Raw genomic sequence first — 19,554 nt, forward strand, 5'->3', positions numbered from 1 at the left:
TGGGGTGGGGCAGCATGTCATACACAAACCAAGCAGATGTAGCAGGCAGCACTGGACGGAGGCTTCAGTTATTTACGCAATAACTCATATTTTCCTGACAGTGAGTATGGTTTCATTTAGATTCATTAAAGGAGTCTGTGTCATTCTTGAAATTAAAGGACTTTATTCTGGCTGTGTGTTTATTTACAATATAACTATAGGATTAGTAATGGATAGGTGTCTCCTAGACATCTCTCCTTTAGTAATCTGTAGGCTTGATGTTACCTGACAAGACAAACATGACATTAATCCCACAAATATGAACTCCACTTGCCACCACCACAGGGCAAGAAGAAAGAGCTAGTGTAAGGATTCCGGACTTTCCTTTGTACCTGTTTGCCCTGATCCAAGATGAAGTCTTGTATCTCACCCTGCCATGGAACTTCCCGTCTGTCCTGATTATTTAGTTGGAGCTATTCGCCCCTGGAACAGCGGTGGCCTGTAAGAAATACTGACGACATTGTAACAGCATGTCCCTCCCCAGCCTGTGTCCCTGGACTGCAATGTAATCAGGCCTAAGTCAACAACCAGTGGGGGAGTCTGTCTTTGTTCTCCTCAGCATAGGACTTATCTAATACAAGCATGTAGCTTCTGGAAGCTTTTCAATGTAGCTACATGTTAAAAGTTGGTGTGAACCTCCCCCTAGATGGGCTGATCCAAGGACACAGGACAATAGACTCATGTGTTGGCTGAGTCAGTTGTGTTGTGACCTGTGAAGGGCTGGGATCTTATGCTGAGGCGAGATCCCAGTGACCGTGTGTATTGTTAGAAGCTGCCATGTGGAACTGTGTTGTGTCCCTCATCTGCTGGATCCATAGAATTCACCCAAGGACTATTTCTATTTTCCTGGCTTCGGATTGCTGGTTGGCGCCCCCGTATCTGCTCCCTTTGTGTGGACTCATTGTGGACTCATTACGGACGCTGCAGAATTACTTTCATTTGTGTTGCTCCAATTCACTGTTCCAATAAATCTTGTTGGATTGTTTATTGGCCTGGTGTCTCTCCCTGCTCTGTCGCAATCCTTGTCACAATCATGTTCTCCTCTAGGTCTGTGTTTGTGTGGGCTGCTGTGCGGGACTTACAGCCCAATATGTGCACATAGTGACCTTCTCTTGTTAATGCCACTCCTGTATAAAAGCTGGACTTCCACGTTTAAGTGCCGAGTGTATTCCCACCTTTATGATTGCTGGACTCCTACACTTTAGTGCTGTGTGCAAGCTCATTCTTAATATCGCTGGACTGCCTCACTAAATGCGGTGTGCTTACTCATACTTTCTGCTGGACTCCTACGTTTAGTGCCTTGTACACACCTGCATTATATTACTGTTGGACTGGTTATATTAGCGATCATAACCTGCTCTTCAGTTACTCTGGACATTTCTATATTGAGCTGTGTTTTTGTTACAATTGCCGGAAATGCTCTGTTAGTTTTGCTTTACTTGCATCATTCCATACTGTGCTGTGTTTTTGTTACAATTGCAGGAAGTGCTCTGTTAGTTTTGCTTTACTTGCGTCATTCCATATTGTGCTGTGTTTTCGTTACAATTGCAGGAAGTGCTGTTAGTTTTGCTTTACTTGCATTATTCCATACTGTGCTGTGTATTCGTTACTATTGCAGGAAGTGCCCTGTTAGTTTTGTTACACTTGTCAAATATACTTATTTGCATCAACTTTGTGTCATACTATCCCACGCAATCAGATTCCGTAATACCCGTATAATTGTTACAGCCGGCAAATAGATTTGCCTTTTCTGGGTCAGTTGTGGGCTGCTATTTTTATGTTGGGGGGCTTAACATCATGAGAATACCATTCCCAGCTTCTGCTTTAGCTTGGCTGGTTGTCAAGAATGGGGGGACCCAATGGTGTTTTTTTAAATTACTTACTCAAATAATTAAAAAATATGGGGTCTATTCTTGATAACCAGCCTTGCTGAAGCTGACAGCTGGTGGTTGCATCCTGCAGCTTTCAGTTTTGCCTGACTGGTTATCAAAAATACAGGGTAACCCCCTGTCATTTTTTGAAGGGTCCCACATTTAATAACCAGGAAAGGCTAAGCATACAGCTGTGAGCTGATATTAATAGCCTGGCAACCTTTATGAATATTGTCTCTTTCCCAGAATATTAACATCAGACCCTAGCCATCGGCTTTCCCTCACCTGTTTATGAAAATTACAGGAGACCCCACTCCATTTATTTATGAGTACAGTAAAATACACATCCAAGGTAACCTTAGTTTACAACCTTCAGTTGTTCCAGAAGCTGGAAACGTCAGTAGCCTTAAAATGTTTCTCAAAGTTTCAGATGGGGTTTTCTGGCCTCTCTGCTGCCGGGAGACCCTGTGGCTGTGAAGTCTGGTAACAAGTTCAACGGGTCTCATGGTAGCTGGCACTTGCACAGCAAGAGAAACAGCTGCTATGAACTCAGGTGACCTTACTGTTTTTGTTGACAATTAAAAAAGTAGTTGAAAAATACCACTTGGGGGTCCCCCATAATTTTCACAATCAGCAGAGGGAAAACCGATGGCTGGGGCTGATGTTAATATTCTGGGAAAGAGACAATATTCATAAAGGCTTCCAGGCTATTAATATCAGCTCACAGCTATATACTTAGTCTTTCCTGGTTACTAAAATGGGAGACCCCCACAAAAAGGCTAATGTAGAGTCCCCTATATTTAATAACTAGCAAAGTCTAGGCAGACAGCTGCAGGCTGATTTTAATAGCCTAGGAAGGGGCCATGGATATTTGCCCCCCCCAGACTGAAAACATCAGCTCTCAGCCGCCTCAGAAATGGTGCATCTATAAGATGCGCCAAATCAGGCATTTTGCTTCGCTCTTCTCACTTGCTTTGGTGTGATGGAAAGTGAGGTGATAGTTGGGACGCTGATTGCACCTTTATATTGTCAGGTGACATCAAGGCCAGAGGTTAGTAGTGGAGAAGTATCTATAAGATGCCCCCATTACTATCCCCATAGTCATAATGTATAAAAAACCATACACCCAGAATAAAGTCCTTTAATTGAAAGAATTACACAGACTCCTTTAATGAATCTAAATTAAATCATACTTACATCATCGGCAAGTCCACAGAAGTTATTGTCTCCTATAATAGAATTAAACTAATAAACAATATTCCTCACCTATCTGCAGAGAAGATCCATTTGTCCCACGACGGGTCTAGCTCTTCTACATCTAGATGGCAGGCTGCATTATTGCATGATGCTATTACAGAGTCGGCCATCCAGCAGAGACACTGAGCAGCTTATGCTAGCACTGCTTAGTGTATCACTGTGAACTACTATGACCTGACTGACGTCATCACAAGTGTGAGAAAGTTCTCATGCATGCGGAGCTGTCAGAAAGGTCCTAGGAGTTCCCAGCCACTGAACTTAGTTCAACTCTCTGACATCTGCACGAGTGGTGTTACAATTTTAACCATGGCGCTCACGCTGATGTCAGTGAGTTGAACTGATTTCATTGGCTGTGAACTCCCAGGACCTTTCTGACGGCACCACAAGCGCGAGAATTTTCTCAAGCTTGCGGTGGCATCAGTCAGGTCATAGGAATTCTCCGCAAGATACTGTGCAGTACTAGCACATGCTACTCAGTGTCTCTGCTGGATGGCAGGTTGTATAGTCACATCATACAACAATGCAGCCTGCCATCTAGATGTAGCAGAGCTAGACCTGTCTCATGACAAATGGATTATTATCTTCTCAGTGGACAGGTGAGGAATATTGTGGTAGATTATTTTTATTCTGTTACAGGAGACCATGGCATCTGTAGACTGGTCAATGACGTGAGTATGGTTTAATTTAGATTCATTAAATGAGTCTGTGTCATACTTTCAATTAAAGGACTTTATGCTGGGTATGTGTTTATTTACAATATAACTATAGGATTAGTAAACGAGAGGTGTCTTATAGGCACCTCTCCATTACTAAGCTGTGGGCTTGATGTCACTGGACAATACAAAGGTGACATCAACCCCACAAATATGAACCCCACTTGCTACCACTATAGGACAAGTGGGAAGAGATAGGCAAAGCACCAGAATTTATGCATCTAATAGATGTGCCTTTTCTGGGGTGGCTTCTATTTTAGGTTAGTGGGGCCAATATCCATTCCAGCCCCCAGCTGTCTACTTTAGCTTAGCTGGTTGTCAAAAAATGGGGGGTAAACATGCTGCATTTTTACATTACTCATTTAAAGATTTAAAAAATATGGTTCTGGGACCCTTCTATTCTTGTCAACCAGCCTTGCTGAAGCTGACAGCTGAGGGTTGAAGCCCGCCTGTCAGTTTTGCCTGGTTGGTTATAAATAATACAGGGGAACCACACCTCATTTTTTAAAAAATTGATAGCACAGCTTATGAATACTCTCTGTTAAGATTTGAATGCAACACTCAACATTGTCCCTTGCTACCGCTGATCACTGCACGAGCAGGGGACAGTGAGGTGAGCAGTCTTCACTTCAGCACCCGATGCCAATGAACAGTGCGAACAGTACCACTGATTCCCAGGCTCCGGTGCGTGTCTCACTGATGGCACATGGATGTCATCCACGTGTCATCAGTGTGCAAGTTTGAGGGGACATTTTGCAGTCCGTGCTGCTACTAGAAACACTGATGACTGAAAGAGCCCTCAGTGAACTCAGTCATTTACCGAACTGTTTGGTTGACTTTTGCCAATTTTTAAGAAAGAAGCTTGGGAATCCGAACGAACAAGAATCTAAATGTGCAAAGTTTGTGCCGAATTTGAGATTGGTGAACTTTTTTTGAACATGTTCGCGCATCTCTAGTGGCAAGCACTCTCGCTCATCACTATTCAAAACCCTTAACCAGTATGTTTCTCCTCCAGACACACAACTGCCTCACCTTGTACATTAATAGATAATGTCTCACTCCTTTTCTTCATAATATTGGTGGACGATTTTGCCTCACATGCATAACTCCCAGAATCCTCCAACTGGGCAGATGAAAGTTTGTATTTATTAGATTCACTGAATTCTTGCAAAATATTTCCATTTTTATAAAAGGCAAAGGCCAAACGTGTTGACTGTCTCATTTGACTAACGGTGGTGTGACAGGTTAAGGTCATGTCAGCTCCTTCCACAACCGGATGTAAATTTAGTCTGATTTCTGGAGAGCTAAAAAGTTCTAAAACAAAATAAAACAAAGTATAAAATGATCACATTACAAAAAATCCACAATCTTATAAAGTAATTCACTTTATCTGCTACAGTAACTAAATTGTTAAGCCTACTTAGAACTCGTAATGCTCATGGCTGAAATTTCATGAGTCGTAAGGGGGAGAGATGTCTCGCCAAAAAGAAATCTGACAGGTGCCCTGACCACTATCAAATTGATATCAAATTGATATTAAAGTGCCTGTAATAGATATCGTGCGTCTATCGTAGTGTATGAAAGGGAATAAAATAGATATTATACGGATATCGTAGTGTATGAAAGGGAAGGGAATTAGATATCGTGCGACTATCGTAGTGAAGGGAAATAGATATCGTGCGACTATCGTAGTGAAGGGAAATAGATATCGTGCGACTATCGTAGTGAAGGAAATTAGATATCGTGCGACTATCGTAGTGAAGGGAAATAGATATCGTGCGACTATCGTAGTGAAGGGAAATAGATATCGTGCGACTATCGTAGTGAAGGGAAATAGATATCGTGCGACTATCGTAGTGAAGGGAAATAGATATCGTGCGACTATCGTAGTGAAGGGAATTAGATATCGTGCGACTATCGTAGTGAAGGGAAATAGATATCGTGCGACTATCGTAGTGAAGGGAAATAGATATCGTGCGACTATCGTAGTGAAGGGAAATAGATATCGTGCGACTATCGTAGTGAAGGGAAATAGATATCGTGCGACTATCGTAGTGAAGGGAAATAGATATTGTGCGACTATTGTAATGAAGGGAAATAGATATCGTGCGACTATCGTAGCGAAGGGAAATAGATATCGTGCGACTATCGTAGTGAAGGGAATTAGATATCGTGCGACTATCGTAGTGAAGGGAAATAGATATCGTGCGACTATCGTAGTGAAGGGAATTAGATATCGTGCGACTATCGTAGTGAAGGGAAATAGATATCGTGCGACTATCGTAGTGAAGGGAAATAGATATCGTGCGACTATCGTAGTGAAGGAAATTAGATATCGTGCGACTATCGTAGTGAAGGGAAATAGATATCGTGCGACTATCGTAGTGAAGGGAAATAGATATCGTGCGACTATCGTAGCGAAGGGAAATAGATATCGTGCGACTATCGTAGCGAAGGGAAATAGATATCGTGCGACTATCGTAGTGAAGGGAAATAGATATTGTGCGACTATTGTAATGAAGGGAAATAGATATTGTGCGACTATTGTAATGAAGGGAAATAGATATTGTGCGACTATTGTAATGAAGGGAAATAGATATTGTGCGACTATTGTAATGAAGGGAAATAGATATTGTGCGACTATCGTAGTGAAGGGAAATAGATATTGTGCGACTATCGTAGTGAAGGGAAATAGATATTGTGCGACTATCGTAGTGAAGTGTATTAAATTGATTACTGATACGATTCCGACAAATGAATAACAAAATGCTATTAAAGTGTATTAAATAGATATCGTACGGCTATCGTAGTGTAGTGTATTAAATTGGTTACTGACACAAATTCCACTAATCAAAGCGAAACAAAGTGCGATGGATACGTTGTCTCATTGTGCCTATTATTTTATAGGGACAATAATTCTGTAGGTTTTTTGATACAGCTATTATTTCTATAGGCTCTATTATGTATAGCGCCGATATTAATATACCGTATTTTATTCACAATTTGATGCGGTAAACAGTCCTGAGTAAAATAAAGAACGAGAGTCGCGTTTTTCAGATAAAAGTTATGTTTATTGAACAAAATCAGTGACATTTTATAAAGACGTATGAATAAATGTCATTGTTCAATTAGATTCAATCAGTTACATCACATTTCTTGAAATCCACAATACACCGCAATTAAACAAATCTTTTCTAATACAATCCTATAGATGAAAACATAATATTTCTTACGTAATAATTTATAGCGATACAATTGATTGTAGTATCTGCGTTACTCTTTTTCTTAGCCTCAATGGGCCTTGAGCAATACCTAGTGGAGTGGAGTGTAAAGAACATAACTCTCGGCGTGGTGTGAATAGAGTTCGTCGCTTAGGCTGGTGTCACACACAACAAATAAAAAATTGGTCCCATTTTAACGGTACGAAATCGCACAAAGAATTCTTGTCTAGGGATCCGTCTGTCATCCCATTTTCCGGCGATGAACCGATTTTATTCGCATCTAAGCATCAAATTGACATCCAATGCCAATGCCTGATGCTCTTTCCTGTGACCAGAAGAAGTCTTGCGATTTAATCGCAAGTCACACGTGTGGTGCGTTTTCAATGCGTTTTTAATCGCATCCATAGACTTGCATTGTCGAATCCGATCCGAAAATCGGTGACAATCGCAGCATGCTGCGATTGTCTTGGTCCGAGGAACGGATCCGATAGAAAAACGCATGATGGGAGCAGCACCATAGAATAACATTGGGATGAATGCAATGCGATTTTTTATCGCATTGCATTAGTCCGATTTTATCGCTAGTGTGACTCCGGCCTTAGATGTTCCATCTGTTTCGTTCACAGGAATTTTTAATCGATCTAATTGTTCTCTAGTAGTGGAATTACCCACAACAGTGGAGGGCACATTTAACTCCGCCATAGCCTGCATAAACGTATCCCAGTCCCTGGGCAAATGCCTTCTGAACATGGCATGACTCTGAGTTGTGTTATGTACCAAATCCAACATGTTAGAGCCGAGAATTACAGTTCCTTGAATATATATTCACTGTTGTCATTCCACGTTGTAATATTTTTGTTCTGTTACAGTCTGCCTAGTAGAAATTCTGCGTGCTTTTTATATCGCGGATTTACATGACTTACAATTTCTTTATGCTGTGGGATTTATTATTCATGGTTCTTATAACTTTACTCCACTTTTTTAGTATTTTTTTTGTCGCTCTTTCAGAGGAATTTGTCCTTTTAAGATATTTAAAGGGATTTCCCCTATCGCTGTAATTAAATCGTGGCTGGCATTGCACAAAATAGATTTTCTGACAGAAGGAGATGCCTGCACCAGTGTTCTTAAGAGGTCCCAGTTACGGCGTATTCTCTCAGACATCTTTACATTACTATGGCCGCAGTGTAGAATGACTGATTTTGTGTAAATTCACTTTTTAGAAGGCTTTTTCTTTTGAGCATACACAGCTGGAAAAGCTGGAGGAAACCGGCCCGTCCTCAAGTGAAGTTCCTCAGGGGTATTGGCTCTTAAGTCAAGCATCAAATACCTATAAGGTACCCGCTTGGCATCTTCAAAAGTTTCTAAGAAAAAGCGAGTTTTTCCCGGGTACATTTGTCGCGCTAGCGTTACAATTTGTAATTTATCTCGAGGGTTATTAAAAAGTACCATGTATTTAGTGTTTAAATTTATCGTGCGACTTTTCTTTCCTCGTCAAAATTTGTTTTGCACCAGGTAGAAAATGCTGAGATTTCTGTGATGTACATACTTGGTAAAGGCTTTTTCTATTTCGCTATTATCACTAGCACTCTCCATGAGATCATCAACAATAGTCAAAAATGTACCTTTTCAGGAGGAAATAATTCATCATCTACAAAAGTATGCGGTAGACCCTGCACAAACCTTATGCTGGGAAAGAAAGAGTAATTTCGTCATATAGCTTTTGCCAACACGAATAAAAGCAAACAATATTATTGGGTACGTGAGAAAAATGAGTTTCAATATTTTATAACAGTTGTTTCACAAAATAACTTTTTCCAGAATTAGACGGTCCCGATAGAATACATAAGAATGGGTGTTGCAGGCGGGGATCCTTCACAATCCGTAACTAATAACCATGCCCACAACACTGGAAGATACAACTCATACTTTATTGTTAAGGGAATGATTTCTGAATAACTCAGCGAGAAATTGTTTTCCCGAGGCAGTCGTCTCTTGTGTGTGACGCTGCCTGATTTGGAAATAAGGTTTATAGATTCGCTAAATTTCATCCCCATGAAACTTAGTAAATTCAATCAATCAATCAATCAATCAATCAAATTTATTATCGCCAAGTACATATTACATATATACAAGGAATTCTTTGTGGCAAAGAGGCAACATAATATATAACAACAGATACAACAAGTAACATCTAACAAGACAAATACAGTATATAGTCTACACATGACGATTTAATTGTTGAACAGAGAGTGGATAGAAGCTGTTCATATGGCGGTTGGTGCTGCATTTGGGGACTCTGAAGCGACGTCCTGAAGGGAGTAGTTGGAATGAGGAGTGTCCCGGGTGAGAGGGATCGGATGAAATTTTCAATGCGTGGGATCGAATACTCTTATCATAAAGATCCTGGATTTTAGGCAGGGGGGAACCTATAATTCTCTCTGCTGTTCTGAAAGTCCTTTGTAAGCGGAGTTTGTCATGCGCAGTGGCTCCTCCATACCAGACTATCAGAGAGGAACAAATCACAGATCTGATGACAGCATTAAAGAATAAGATCAGCAGATTCTTAGACAAGCCATATCTTTTCAGCTGACACAGGAAGAACATCCTCTGTTGTGCTTTTCTTATAACAGCATCCACGTTTTTCCCCCATTTAAGATCATGAGAGATGATAACACCAAGGAATTTGGTCTCTGTGACCCTAAGAACCACTTCGTCATGGATGTAGATTGGAAGTATCTCATGTTGATCTTTCCTAAAATCCACAACCATCTCAGCAGTTTTTTTAGTGTTGAGTACAAGATTATTGGCTTTACACCAGTCACATATTCTTTTCACCTCACTCCGATACAAGTCTTCAGCATTTCCCCTGATGAGACCAATCAGTGTCATATCATCGGCAAATTTCAAGATTTTTACTGAGTCTGCTGAAGAGATGCAATCATTCGTATAGAGAGAAAACAGTAACGGGGACAAAACACACCCCTGAGGTGCCCCGATGTTTGTGACCAAGGTGTTCGAAGTGAATGATCCAACTTTTACACTCTGTATCCTGGCTGTCAGGAAGTTATAAATCCACAAGCATAAGTTGAGAGGGACTCCAAGAGCTACCATTTTCTTATGAAGTAAATTCGGATCAATGGTATTGAACGCTGAGCTAAAGTCCATGAAAAGAATCCGGACATATGAGTGCAGTTCATCTGTAGGATCCAAAATGTACTTCAGTGCCAGATTGACAGTGTCGTTTGCCGAACGATTCTCCTTATAGGTAGTGTTGAGCATTCCGATACCGCAAGTATCGGGTATCGGCCGATACTTGCTGTATCGGAACTCCGATACCGACATCCGATATTTTTTCAATATCGGGCATCGGAATCGGAAGTTCAAAGTTGATTGACAGCCGAAATGACGTCATCATGATGCACAGCTTTTACCATAAAGTGAGACTAGGGACTTTTTTTTTTTAAGTGGCGGAGGAATACAGTGCGGAAGGATACCTACCTTCCGTCATTGGATTCCTGCAGCCCGTAGAGAGCGGCAGCATCAGCTGATGCTGCAGTTCTCTACCCAAGATCGTCGTGGGACACACTCGTGGACTGCTTCGGATCATGGGTGAGTATTTTTGTGGTTTGTTATGTTAATATTTATTCCGTAGACGACAATGGCTTCGGGGAACAATGTGACAAGTATTGGTAAGTATGTTACTCTATGTTATATGTACTGTATGTCTATGTATGTATTGTATGAATGTATTGTATGTAGCATGCATGTAGTATGTATGTAGTATGTATGTAGCATGTAGTATGTATGTAGCATGCATGTAGTATGTATGTAGCATGTAGTATGTATGTAGCATGCATGTAGTATATATGTAGTATGTATGTAGTATGTATGTAGTATATATGTAGCATGTAGTATGTATGTAGCATGCATGTAGTATGTATGTAGTATGTATGTAGCATGCATGTAGTATGTATGTAGTATGTATGTAGCATGTAGTATGTATGTAGCATGCATGTAGTATATATGTAGTATGTATGTAGTATGTATGTAGCATGCATGTAGTATGTATGTAGTATGTATGTAGCATGCATGTAGTATGTATGTAGCATGTAGTATGTATGTAGCATGCATGTAGTATATATGTAGTATGTATGTAGTATATATGTAGCATGTAGTATGTATGTAGCATGCATGTAGTATGTATGTAGTATGTATGTATCATGTAGTATGTATGTAGCATGCATGTAGTATATATGTAGTATGTATGTAGTATGTATGTAGCATGCATGTAGTATGTATGTAGCATGCATGCAGTATGTATGTAGCATGCATGTAGTATATATGTAGTATGTATGTAGTATGTATGTAGCATGTAGTATGTATGATGCATATATGTAGTATGTAGTATGTATGTAGCATGTAGTATGTATGATGCATATATGTAGTATGTATGTAGTATGTATGTAACATGTAGTATGTATGTAGTATGTATGTAGCATGTAGCATGTATGTAGCATGCATGTAGTATGTATGTAGTATGTATGTAGTATGTATGTAGCATGTAGCATGTATGTAGCATGCATGTAGTATATATGTAGTATGTAGTATGTATGTAGCATGTAGTATGTATGTAGCATGCATGTAGTATATATGTACTATGTATGTAGCATGTAGTATGTATGTAGCATGCATGTAGTATGTATGTATGTAGTATTTTTTTTTTTTTTTTTACATTTAACACATTAGCCGGATGATGGGACTACTACTGTCCCATCATTGGCTAATGTGTCAATCACTGTCATGGTAGCAGGCATCGCCCAATGGGACTTGTAGTCCCATCGGACGATGCCTGCACAGACCCCCGGACATCAGCACAGCCCCCCAGCAGGCCGGCACAGCCCCCCGGCAGGCCGGTACAGACCCCCACAGGGTGCACAGACCACGGGCAGTCCGCACAGCCCACCGGCAGGCCGGCACAGACCCCCGGCAGGCCGGCAGAGACCCCCGGAAGGCCCGTACAGACCCCCGAGAGGCTGTACAAGGGCAGGAAAGGGTTTTTCCAATTCCGATACCGGAAGTCTCATAGACTTGAATGGGACTTCCGGTATCGGCATCGGCGATACCGATACTTTTTTTAAAGATCGGCCGATCCATTCCGATCCGATATTTTGAAGTATCGGACGGTATCGCTCAACTCTACTTATAGGCAAACTGAAGCGGGTCCCATAGCTTCTGCGTGAATTTTATCAGGTGGGACATCATAATTCTTTCGAAGACTTTCATAGCTACAGATGTGAGTGCTACTGGTCTATAGTCGTTCAACTCAGAGTATCCCACTTTCTTGGGGACAGGGATAATTGTGGAATTTTTCCAACACTGAGGTACAACGCACTCTTTCAGTGACATATTGTATATATTTGTCAGTATAGGGGCAAGCTGGGTAGCACATACTTTCAGACACATTGGAGATACACCATCAGGGCCAGGTGCCTTTTTGACCTTAAGTCCCTTCAGGATGCGTATCACCTCTGCCTCGGAGATCACTACTTGGGTGTTGCACAATGAATGATCTTTATATGAACAGAGTGAGGAGCTTTGAGATGAATAGCCACTGTTTGTAGAGCTTGCCTCAAATCTGCAGTAGAATTCATTTAACTCTGCTGCCAGACTTCTGCTGGGGTTCACTATAGTGGGGTGGCTTTTATAATTGGTGACCTCTCTTAATCCTCTCCATGCAGATCTAGTATCTTTTGATGAGAACCTTTCCTCCAGAATCTTTGCATACTCGTGTTTGGCTAACTTGATCTCTTTAGATAGCGAGTTCCTAAGTTTCTTGAATTCAGTAATATCGCCTGCTTTATAAGCCTCCTATTTTCTCTTACGGATCAACCTGACTTTATTTGTAAACCACGGCTTGTTGTTTCCCCGAAAGTGGACAGATTTGGATGGAATAAACGTGTCTTCACAAAAACGGATATATGAGGACACTGCATCAACCCATTCATCCAGACCCGAGCATGTTTCCTGGAATACCTCCCAGTCCGTGCATTCAAAGCAAATTGCTGTAGGCTATGGGATTTTCAGGTTCAAAAGGGCATTTTCCCCACTTTTTTAACACTGAAGAAAATCAAAACTATGTGGGGCCTCTACCCGCTGTTAAATATTATGGGGTTGAGTACATGTCACCTAGAGAGAAAGGGGAATTCATGGAGTGGTAAATACAGCTTTTGACTTTATGTCTGAACTAAAAGCTTATTGCAAACAAGATGTTCAGATTCTGAGACGCTCATGCGTTCTCTATAGGGAGCGTGTTATGAAAATGGTGAGGAAAAATGTTAAAATATACTGTAAGCGTGAAAAGAAAATAATTAAAGTGACCAGATGCATTGATCCTTTTCAACTCATTACCCTGGCATCTGTTTATATGACAATGTATAGGTTTAAATTTCTGCCAAAAAAGACCATCGCTATTTTACCGCGTGATAATTATCACAAGACAAAAAAACGCTTCTCATCACCATCTATACAGTGGCTCATGTATGTAGCCCACACAGAGAACATAATTATTCAACACGATTTGGGAGGGGGTGAAAAACAAGTCAGGAAATAATTTTTACATGGCTATGCCTACGTTAACAACAGACACATTGCCTTTGAATTTCAGGGATGTTTTTACCACAGCTGCCCTGTATGTTATAATGAAAATGATGCAAATAAGGTCACAAACACTACCTACGGCCAGTTATATTACATCTTTTTAGCTAAAAAGCGTTACTTGCAGTGGTGCGGTTACACAGTGAGAGTTTTGTGGGAACATGAGAGGAATGAAATGGTTGAAAAAGTCTCTAATCTTCAAACAATCTTCAAAGCCGTTAGACCCCCCGTAATGCCCTTTACGGAGGACGTACTAATGCCATTAAACTCTATCACAGCCTGAAATCTGGGGAGACCCTACATTACTATGATTTCACCAGTCTGTATCCCTTAGTCAACAAAACTAAAACATATTCTGTAGGCCATCCTCATATTGTCTATGAGGGGTTTGGGTTCATTAACATTTTTTTTTGGTATTGCCAAAGTCAAGGTCTACCCACCGAGGGATTTATTTTTTCCGGTTCTTCCAGTAAAGCTCAGCAAAAAATTAATATTCCCCCTTTGCTATACATGCGCTGTAAATTCAGAGACAGAGGATTGCACCCATAGTGATGAAGAGAGATCTCTGACAGGTTCATGGTGTACTATTGAGCTTGAGATGGCAGTAGAAAAAGGGTACATGATAGCCCACATCTATGAAATATGGGATTTTCCTAACACCAGCGACGATCTGTTTGCACCATACATTAAATTACATCTTAGGGATAAGCAGGAGGCCTCGGGTTATCCTAGCTGGTGCACTGATGACAACAATAAACAACAATACATTGACGCCTTTCTTGAAAAAGAAGGTGTACAATTACGACCTGAAAATATAGGATTGAATCCTGCAAAGAGGCAGATCTCTAAACTTTTCTTAAATTCTTTATGGCGAAAGTTTGTCCAGAGATCTAATTTTTCATGTACCAGTGTTATTAGCAATCCCGATGAGTTTTTTCAACATGTTTTTTTTACTGTACTATTCTGTTTCAATGTTGCATTTTATTGATGATGAAACAGCAACAATAGATTGGAAATATACGGAAGGACACCACACCGTCAACAAAAACACAAACATTTGTATAGCCTGCTTTACAACAGCGTATGCCAGACTAGAGCTTTACTCTCTGCTGGACAAACGGCAGGAAAGGTGTCTTTATCACGATACAGATTTTGTTATTTTTGTGCAGAGAGAAGGTGAGTGGAGCCCTCCTTTAGGCGATTACCTGGGGGAATTGACCAGTGAGATACCTGAATGTACTTACATCACTGAATTTGTATCTGCAGGGCCAAAAACTTATGGCTACAAACTCAACACTGGTAAAACTGTCTTAAAAGTCAAGGGAATAACACTAAATGTTGGTAACACGCAATCCATTAATTTCAACAGTCTAAAAGATCTAGTACTGGACTATCCGCGTAATTCCGATTCTGAAACACAGAAGCGTATTATCGCTCAACAGCCCGGCATTGTGAAAAATAAAAGGTATTGGGACGTTGAACTAAGAGTTTTACGCAAAGCTCAAAAGTGTACACAAAATGAATACTGATAGACGATTTTACCACCATCCCTTTTGGTTATTAGTTAGGGATTGTGATGGATCCCTGCCTGCAACACTCATTCTCATGTATTGTAGTGGGACCGTCTAATTCTGGCAAAAGTTTTTTTGTGAAACAACTGTTATAAAATATTGAAACTCATTTTTCTCACAAACCCGATAATATTCTTTGCTTTTATTCGTGTTGGCAAAACCTATATGACAAAATTACTCTTTCCTTTCCAAGAAGCAGATTTGTGGAGGGTCTGCCGCATACTTTTGTAGGTGATGAATTATTTCCTCCTGAAAAGGTACATTTTTGACTATTGTTGATGATCTCATGGAGAGTGCTAGTGATAATAGCGAAATAGAAAAAGCCTTTACAAAGTATGTACATCACAGAAACCTCAGCATTTTCTACCTGGTGCAAAACATACTTTGTCAAGGCAAGAAAAGTCACACAATAAAATTAAACACTATAGGGTACTTTTTAATAACCCTCGAGATAAATTACAAATTGTAACACTAGCGCGACAAATGTACCCTGGAAAAACTCGCTTTTTCTTAGAAGCTTTTGAGGATGCCACGCGTGAACCTTATAGGTATTTGATGCTTGACTTAAGAGCTGATACCCCTGAGTAACTTCACTTGAGGACGGGCCGGTTTCCTCCGGCTTTTCCAGCTGTGTATGTTCAAAAGAAAGAGCCCTCTAAAAAAGTGAATTTACACAAAATCAGACATTCTACACTGCGGCCGTAGTAATGTAAAGATGTCTGAGAGAGTAAGCCGTAACTGGGACCTCTTAAAAACACTGGTGAAGGCATCTCCTTCTGTCAGAAAATCTATTTTGTGCAATGCCAGCCACAATTTAATTACAGTGATAGGGGAAATCGCTTTAAATATCTTAAAAGGACAAATTCCTCTGAAAGAGCGACAAAAAAATATACTAAAAAAGTGGAGTAAAGTTATAAGAACCATGAATAATAAATCCCAACAGTATAAAGAAAAAGAAGCGTCTACTAAAGAAGACCGGAGGCTTTATAAGGCCTCCTTTAGATTTTGCGATTCCGATAATAGCAAGTCTACTCAGCAGCAATTAATGGAACATATCGAAATGTATCTCGTTCCCAAGCAGGAACTAATCAAACTAAGACCCCCTATTACAACCAACATACGCCAGAGTGTTAGCCAACGTCTAGATGGAGAAATTGCTGAGATTTTACAACTTGGTGATGTACCAGAAGATGTGAAAATTAAAAAATATAGTGAAGTACTGCAGAGATACTTGACTCATGCTAAACACGATGCTGAGGAACTATCAACTTTAAAGCTCATTAGCACTCCCGAATCTGATCACCAACAATTGTCGAATTCAGTACCTGATAAAAATACAGATGTTATTGAAATTGTAAGTCATGTAAATCCACGCTATAAAAAGAATGCAGAATTTCTACTAAGCAAACTGTAACAGAACCAAAATATTACAACGTGGAATGGCAAAAGTGAATTTATATTCAAAGGAACTGTAATTCCCGGCTCTAACATGCTGGATTTGGTACGTAACACAACTCAGAGTCATGCCATGTTCAGAAGGCATTTGCCCAGGGGCTGGGATACTTTTATGCAGGCTATGGCGGAATTAAATGTGCCCTCCACTGTTGTGGGTAATTCCACTAATAGAGAACAATTAGATCGATTAAAAATTCCTGTGAACGAAACTGATGGAACATCTAAGCCACGAACTCTATTCACACCACGCCTTGAGTTCCGTTCTTTACACTCCACTCCACTAGGTATTGTTCAAGGCCCATTGAGACTAAGAAAAAGAGTAACGCAGATACTACAATCCACGTGGCTCACTATGTAGCAGTTATCAATTGTATCGCTATAAATTATTATGTAAGAAATATTATGTTTTCATCTATAGGATTGTATTAGAAAAGATTTGTTTAATTGCGGTGTATTGTGGATTTCAAGAAATGTGATGTAACTGACTGAATCTAATTGAACAATGAAATTTATTCATATGTCTTTATAAAATGTCACTGATTTTGTTCAATAAACATAACTTTTATCTGAAAAACGCGACTCTCGTTCTTTATTTTACTCAGGACTGTTTACCGTATCAAATTGTCAATAAAATATGATACATAATATCGGTGCTATACATAATAGAGCCTATAGAAATAATAGCTGTATCAAAAAACCTACAGAATTATTGTCCCTATAAAATAATAGGCACAATGAAACAACGTATCCATCGCGCTTTGATTAGTGGAATTCATGTCAGTAACCAATTTAATACACTACACTACGATAGCCACACAATATTTAATTCTCTTTCATACACTACGATATCCGTATAATATCGATTTCATTCCCTTTCATACACTACCATAGACGCACGATATCTATTTCAGGCACTTTGATAACAATTTGATATCACTTTGATATCAATTTGATAGTGGGCGGGGCACCTGTCAGATTTCTTTTTGACGAGACATCCCTCCGCCTTACTACTTTCATGTGAGGTCAAAATTAAGAAAGAGTCATGAAATATAAATCAGTACAGCTTATAGTAGTTTATAGAACTAATAACTTGAAAAACAGAACAGAAAAGGAAGTCATAATGGAGAAAAAGCCCTAGGGCTCACCCTTTAATGTGCTCCCTTTGTTTTTTTTCCTACTGTCCCTGAAACCACAAACAATTGACATCTCTTATTTGAAAACCATCCCAAGGTGAACTGCAGAGCAATGGGGCTAATGTAGTGGAACAGGGTTTGGATGTGGATCCAGTGTTAAGCCACCTTTCTCCCTAAATAATCATTTTAAGGAATAAGGACTTGTAGAAGGCACCACTTACCCTTATACATTGGTCATTGGCTTGGTACAAAACTATTCATAGTTATTGAGATAGGACAATTGGAATATCGACTCAAATGGAGGACTTTTGTGAATGGGGCAATATTGGTGTTTATCATGCTTAGAAGGGTTTCCATCATCAAGATAGTGATGACTTATCCTTAGACTTTGATGATCTTAGGCCCCTTTCACACATCAGTTTTTTGCTATTAGTCGCAATCCGTCAAATTTTGAAAAAAAACGGATCCGGTGACTGATGCCGCTGGATACGTTTTTTCTCATCGACTTGAATTAGCGACGGATAGCCTCACGCTTCATCCGTTGTTCTCCGGATCCGTCAAAAATTGTTTGTCCGGCAGCCGGAGACGACGGACAAAGTAACGTTTTTTGTCCACGTCGAAAAATCGGACAGCAACGGATCCGTCGCCATCAATCGTTTGCTAGAATAGAAGCCTATATGCGCAGGATCTGTCGTAATCCATCAAATCACGGAAACCGGCGATTCCGCTTTTTTTTTAACTGAGCATGCTCCAATTACTATCTCCACCCCAATCTATCTTAATTCATAATTCTTAAATAAATAAAAAAATATATTTTTTTTTGTAAAAAAAAGCTTTATTGTCTTTCATTTATATAATGATAAGGCACAATACTTTGAGTAAGGTACAATACTTTGGAAAGCAAGGTACAATACTTGGGGTAACAAGGTACAAAACTTTGGTTAAAATATAAAAAATTCATGGCTTAAAAAACGGATCCGTCGAAAAACGAAAGAAACGGATGAAAAAACTAATGAGCCAATCTGCAATCCGTCGAGCCAATGGATTGTGACTGACGGCAAAAAATTGATGTGTGAAAGGGGCCTTAGGATAGGCCATCAATTTGAGATTGTTGACCCATTGAAGAGAATGGAAACCTGCACTGGTCTTTAATAAGTAGCTGGCATAAACATAGGTGGTATGAAGAAACTGCTGATAGCACCATGGGCCCCAGACTTGGATGTCCACCAATCTGATATCCTAACTATAGACCATCAATATTCTAAACCTTGAAAATCCCCTTGAATTAAATTGAAAAATTAATTGGACTACTGTATGATATACTATAAAAACAATGAACCCTTCATATCTAAACATCTTAGATTTACCTGTTACTGAAATATACTCCTCGGCATCATAGATTTTAGATATAGACCCTGTGTTTATAAATCTTGTACACTTATATTTTCCTGTAGCGTTTTTGGAAACAGTTCCAAGTATTAAGTCAGACTGAGAACCCAAAAACTGTATCATTTTGTCGTCCTTGTAAAATGTGGTATTAACAGCCGAGCCAGTGCGCCACATTTTACATTTCAGTGTCACGCTGTCCCCTTCGTGGATGGAAAGAGGTACTTGTAGGATAAGCCATACTGAAATAAAGA

General features: G+C 39.9%; 2 protein-coding genes across 4 annotated transcripts in view; one reads left to right on the plus strand and one right to left on the minus strand.

Annotated features, from left to right (window-relative positions):
* Positions 1-19,554, minus strand: part of LOC141082908 (Fc receptor-like protein 5) — a 77,225-nt gene that overhangs the window by 28,986 nt on the left and 28,685 nt on the right. For all 3 annotated transcript variants that reach the window (XM_073566958.1, XM_073566957.1, XM_073566956.1), the window contains exons 8-9: positions 19,282-19,542; positions 4,913-5,194 (exon numbers count right to left, since the gene is read on the minus strand). In XM_073566958.1, the coding sequence (XP_073423059.1) occupies positions 4,913-5,194; positions 19,282-19,542 (543 nt within the window). The remainder of the gene's footprint in view (positions 1-4,912; positions 5,195-19,281; positions 19,543-19,554) is intronic.
* Positions 1-19,554, plus strand: part of LOC141082910 (uncharacterized) — a 221,842-nt gene that overhangs the window by 11,355 nt on the left and 190,933 nt on the right. The gene's annotated exons all lie outside the window — the stretch shown is intronic.

The sequence above is a fragment of the Dendrobates tinctorius genome, unplaced genomic scaffold (genome assembly GCF_039654945.1).
Source record: "Dendrobates tinctorius isolate UK_male_01 unplaced genomic scaffold, ASM3965494v1 ptg000019l, whole genome shotgun sequence".
Classification (NCBI taxonomy): domain Eukaryota; kingdom Metazoa; phylum Chordata; class Amphibia; order Anura; family Dendrobatidae; genus Dendrobates; species Dendrobates tinctorius.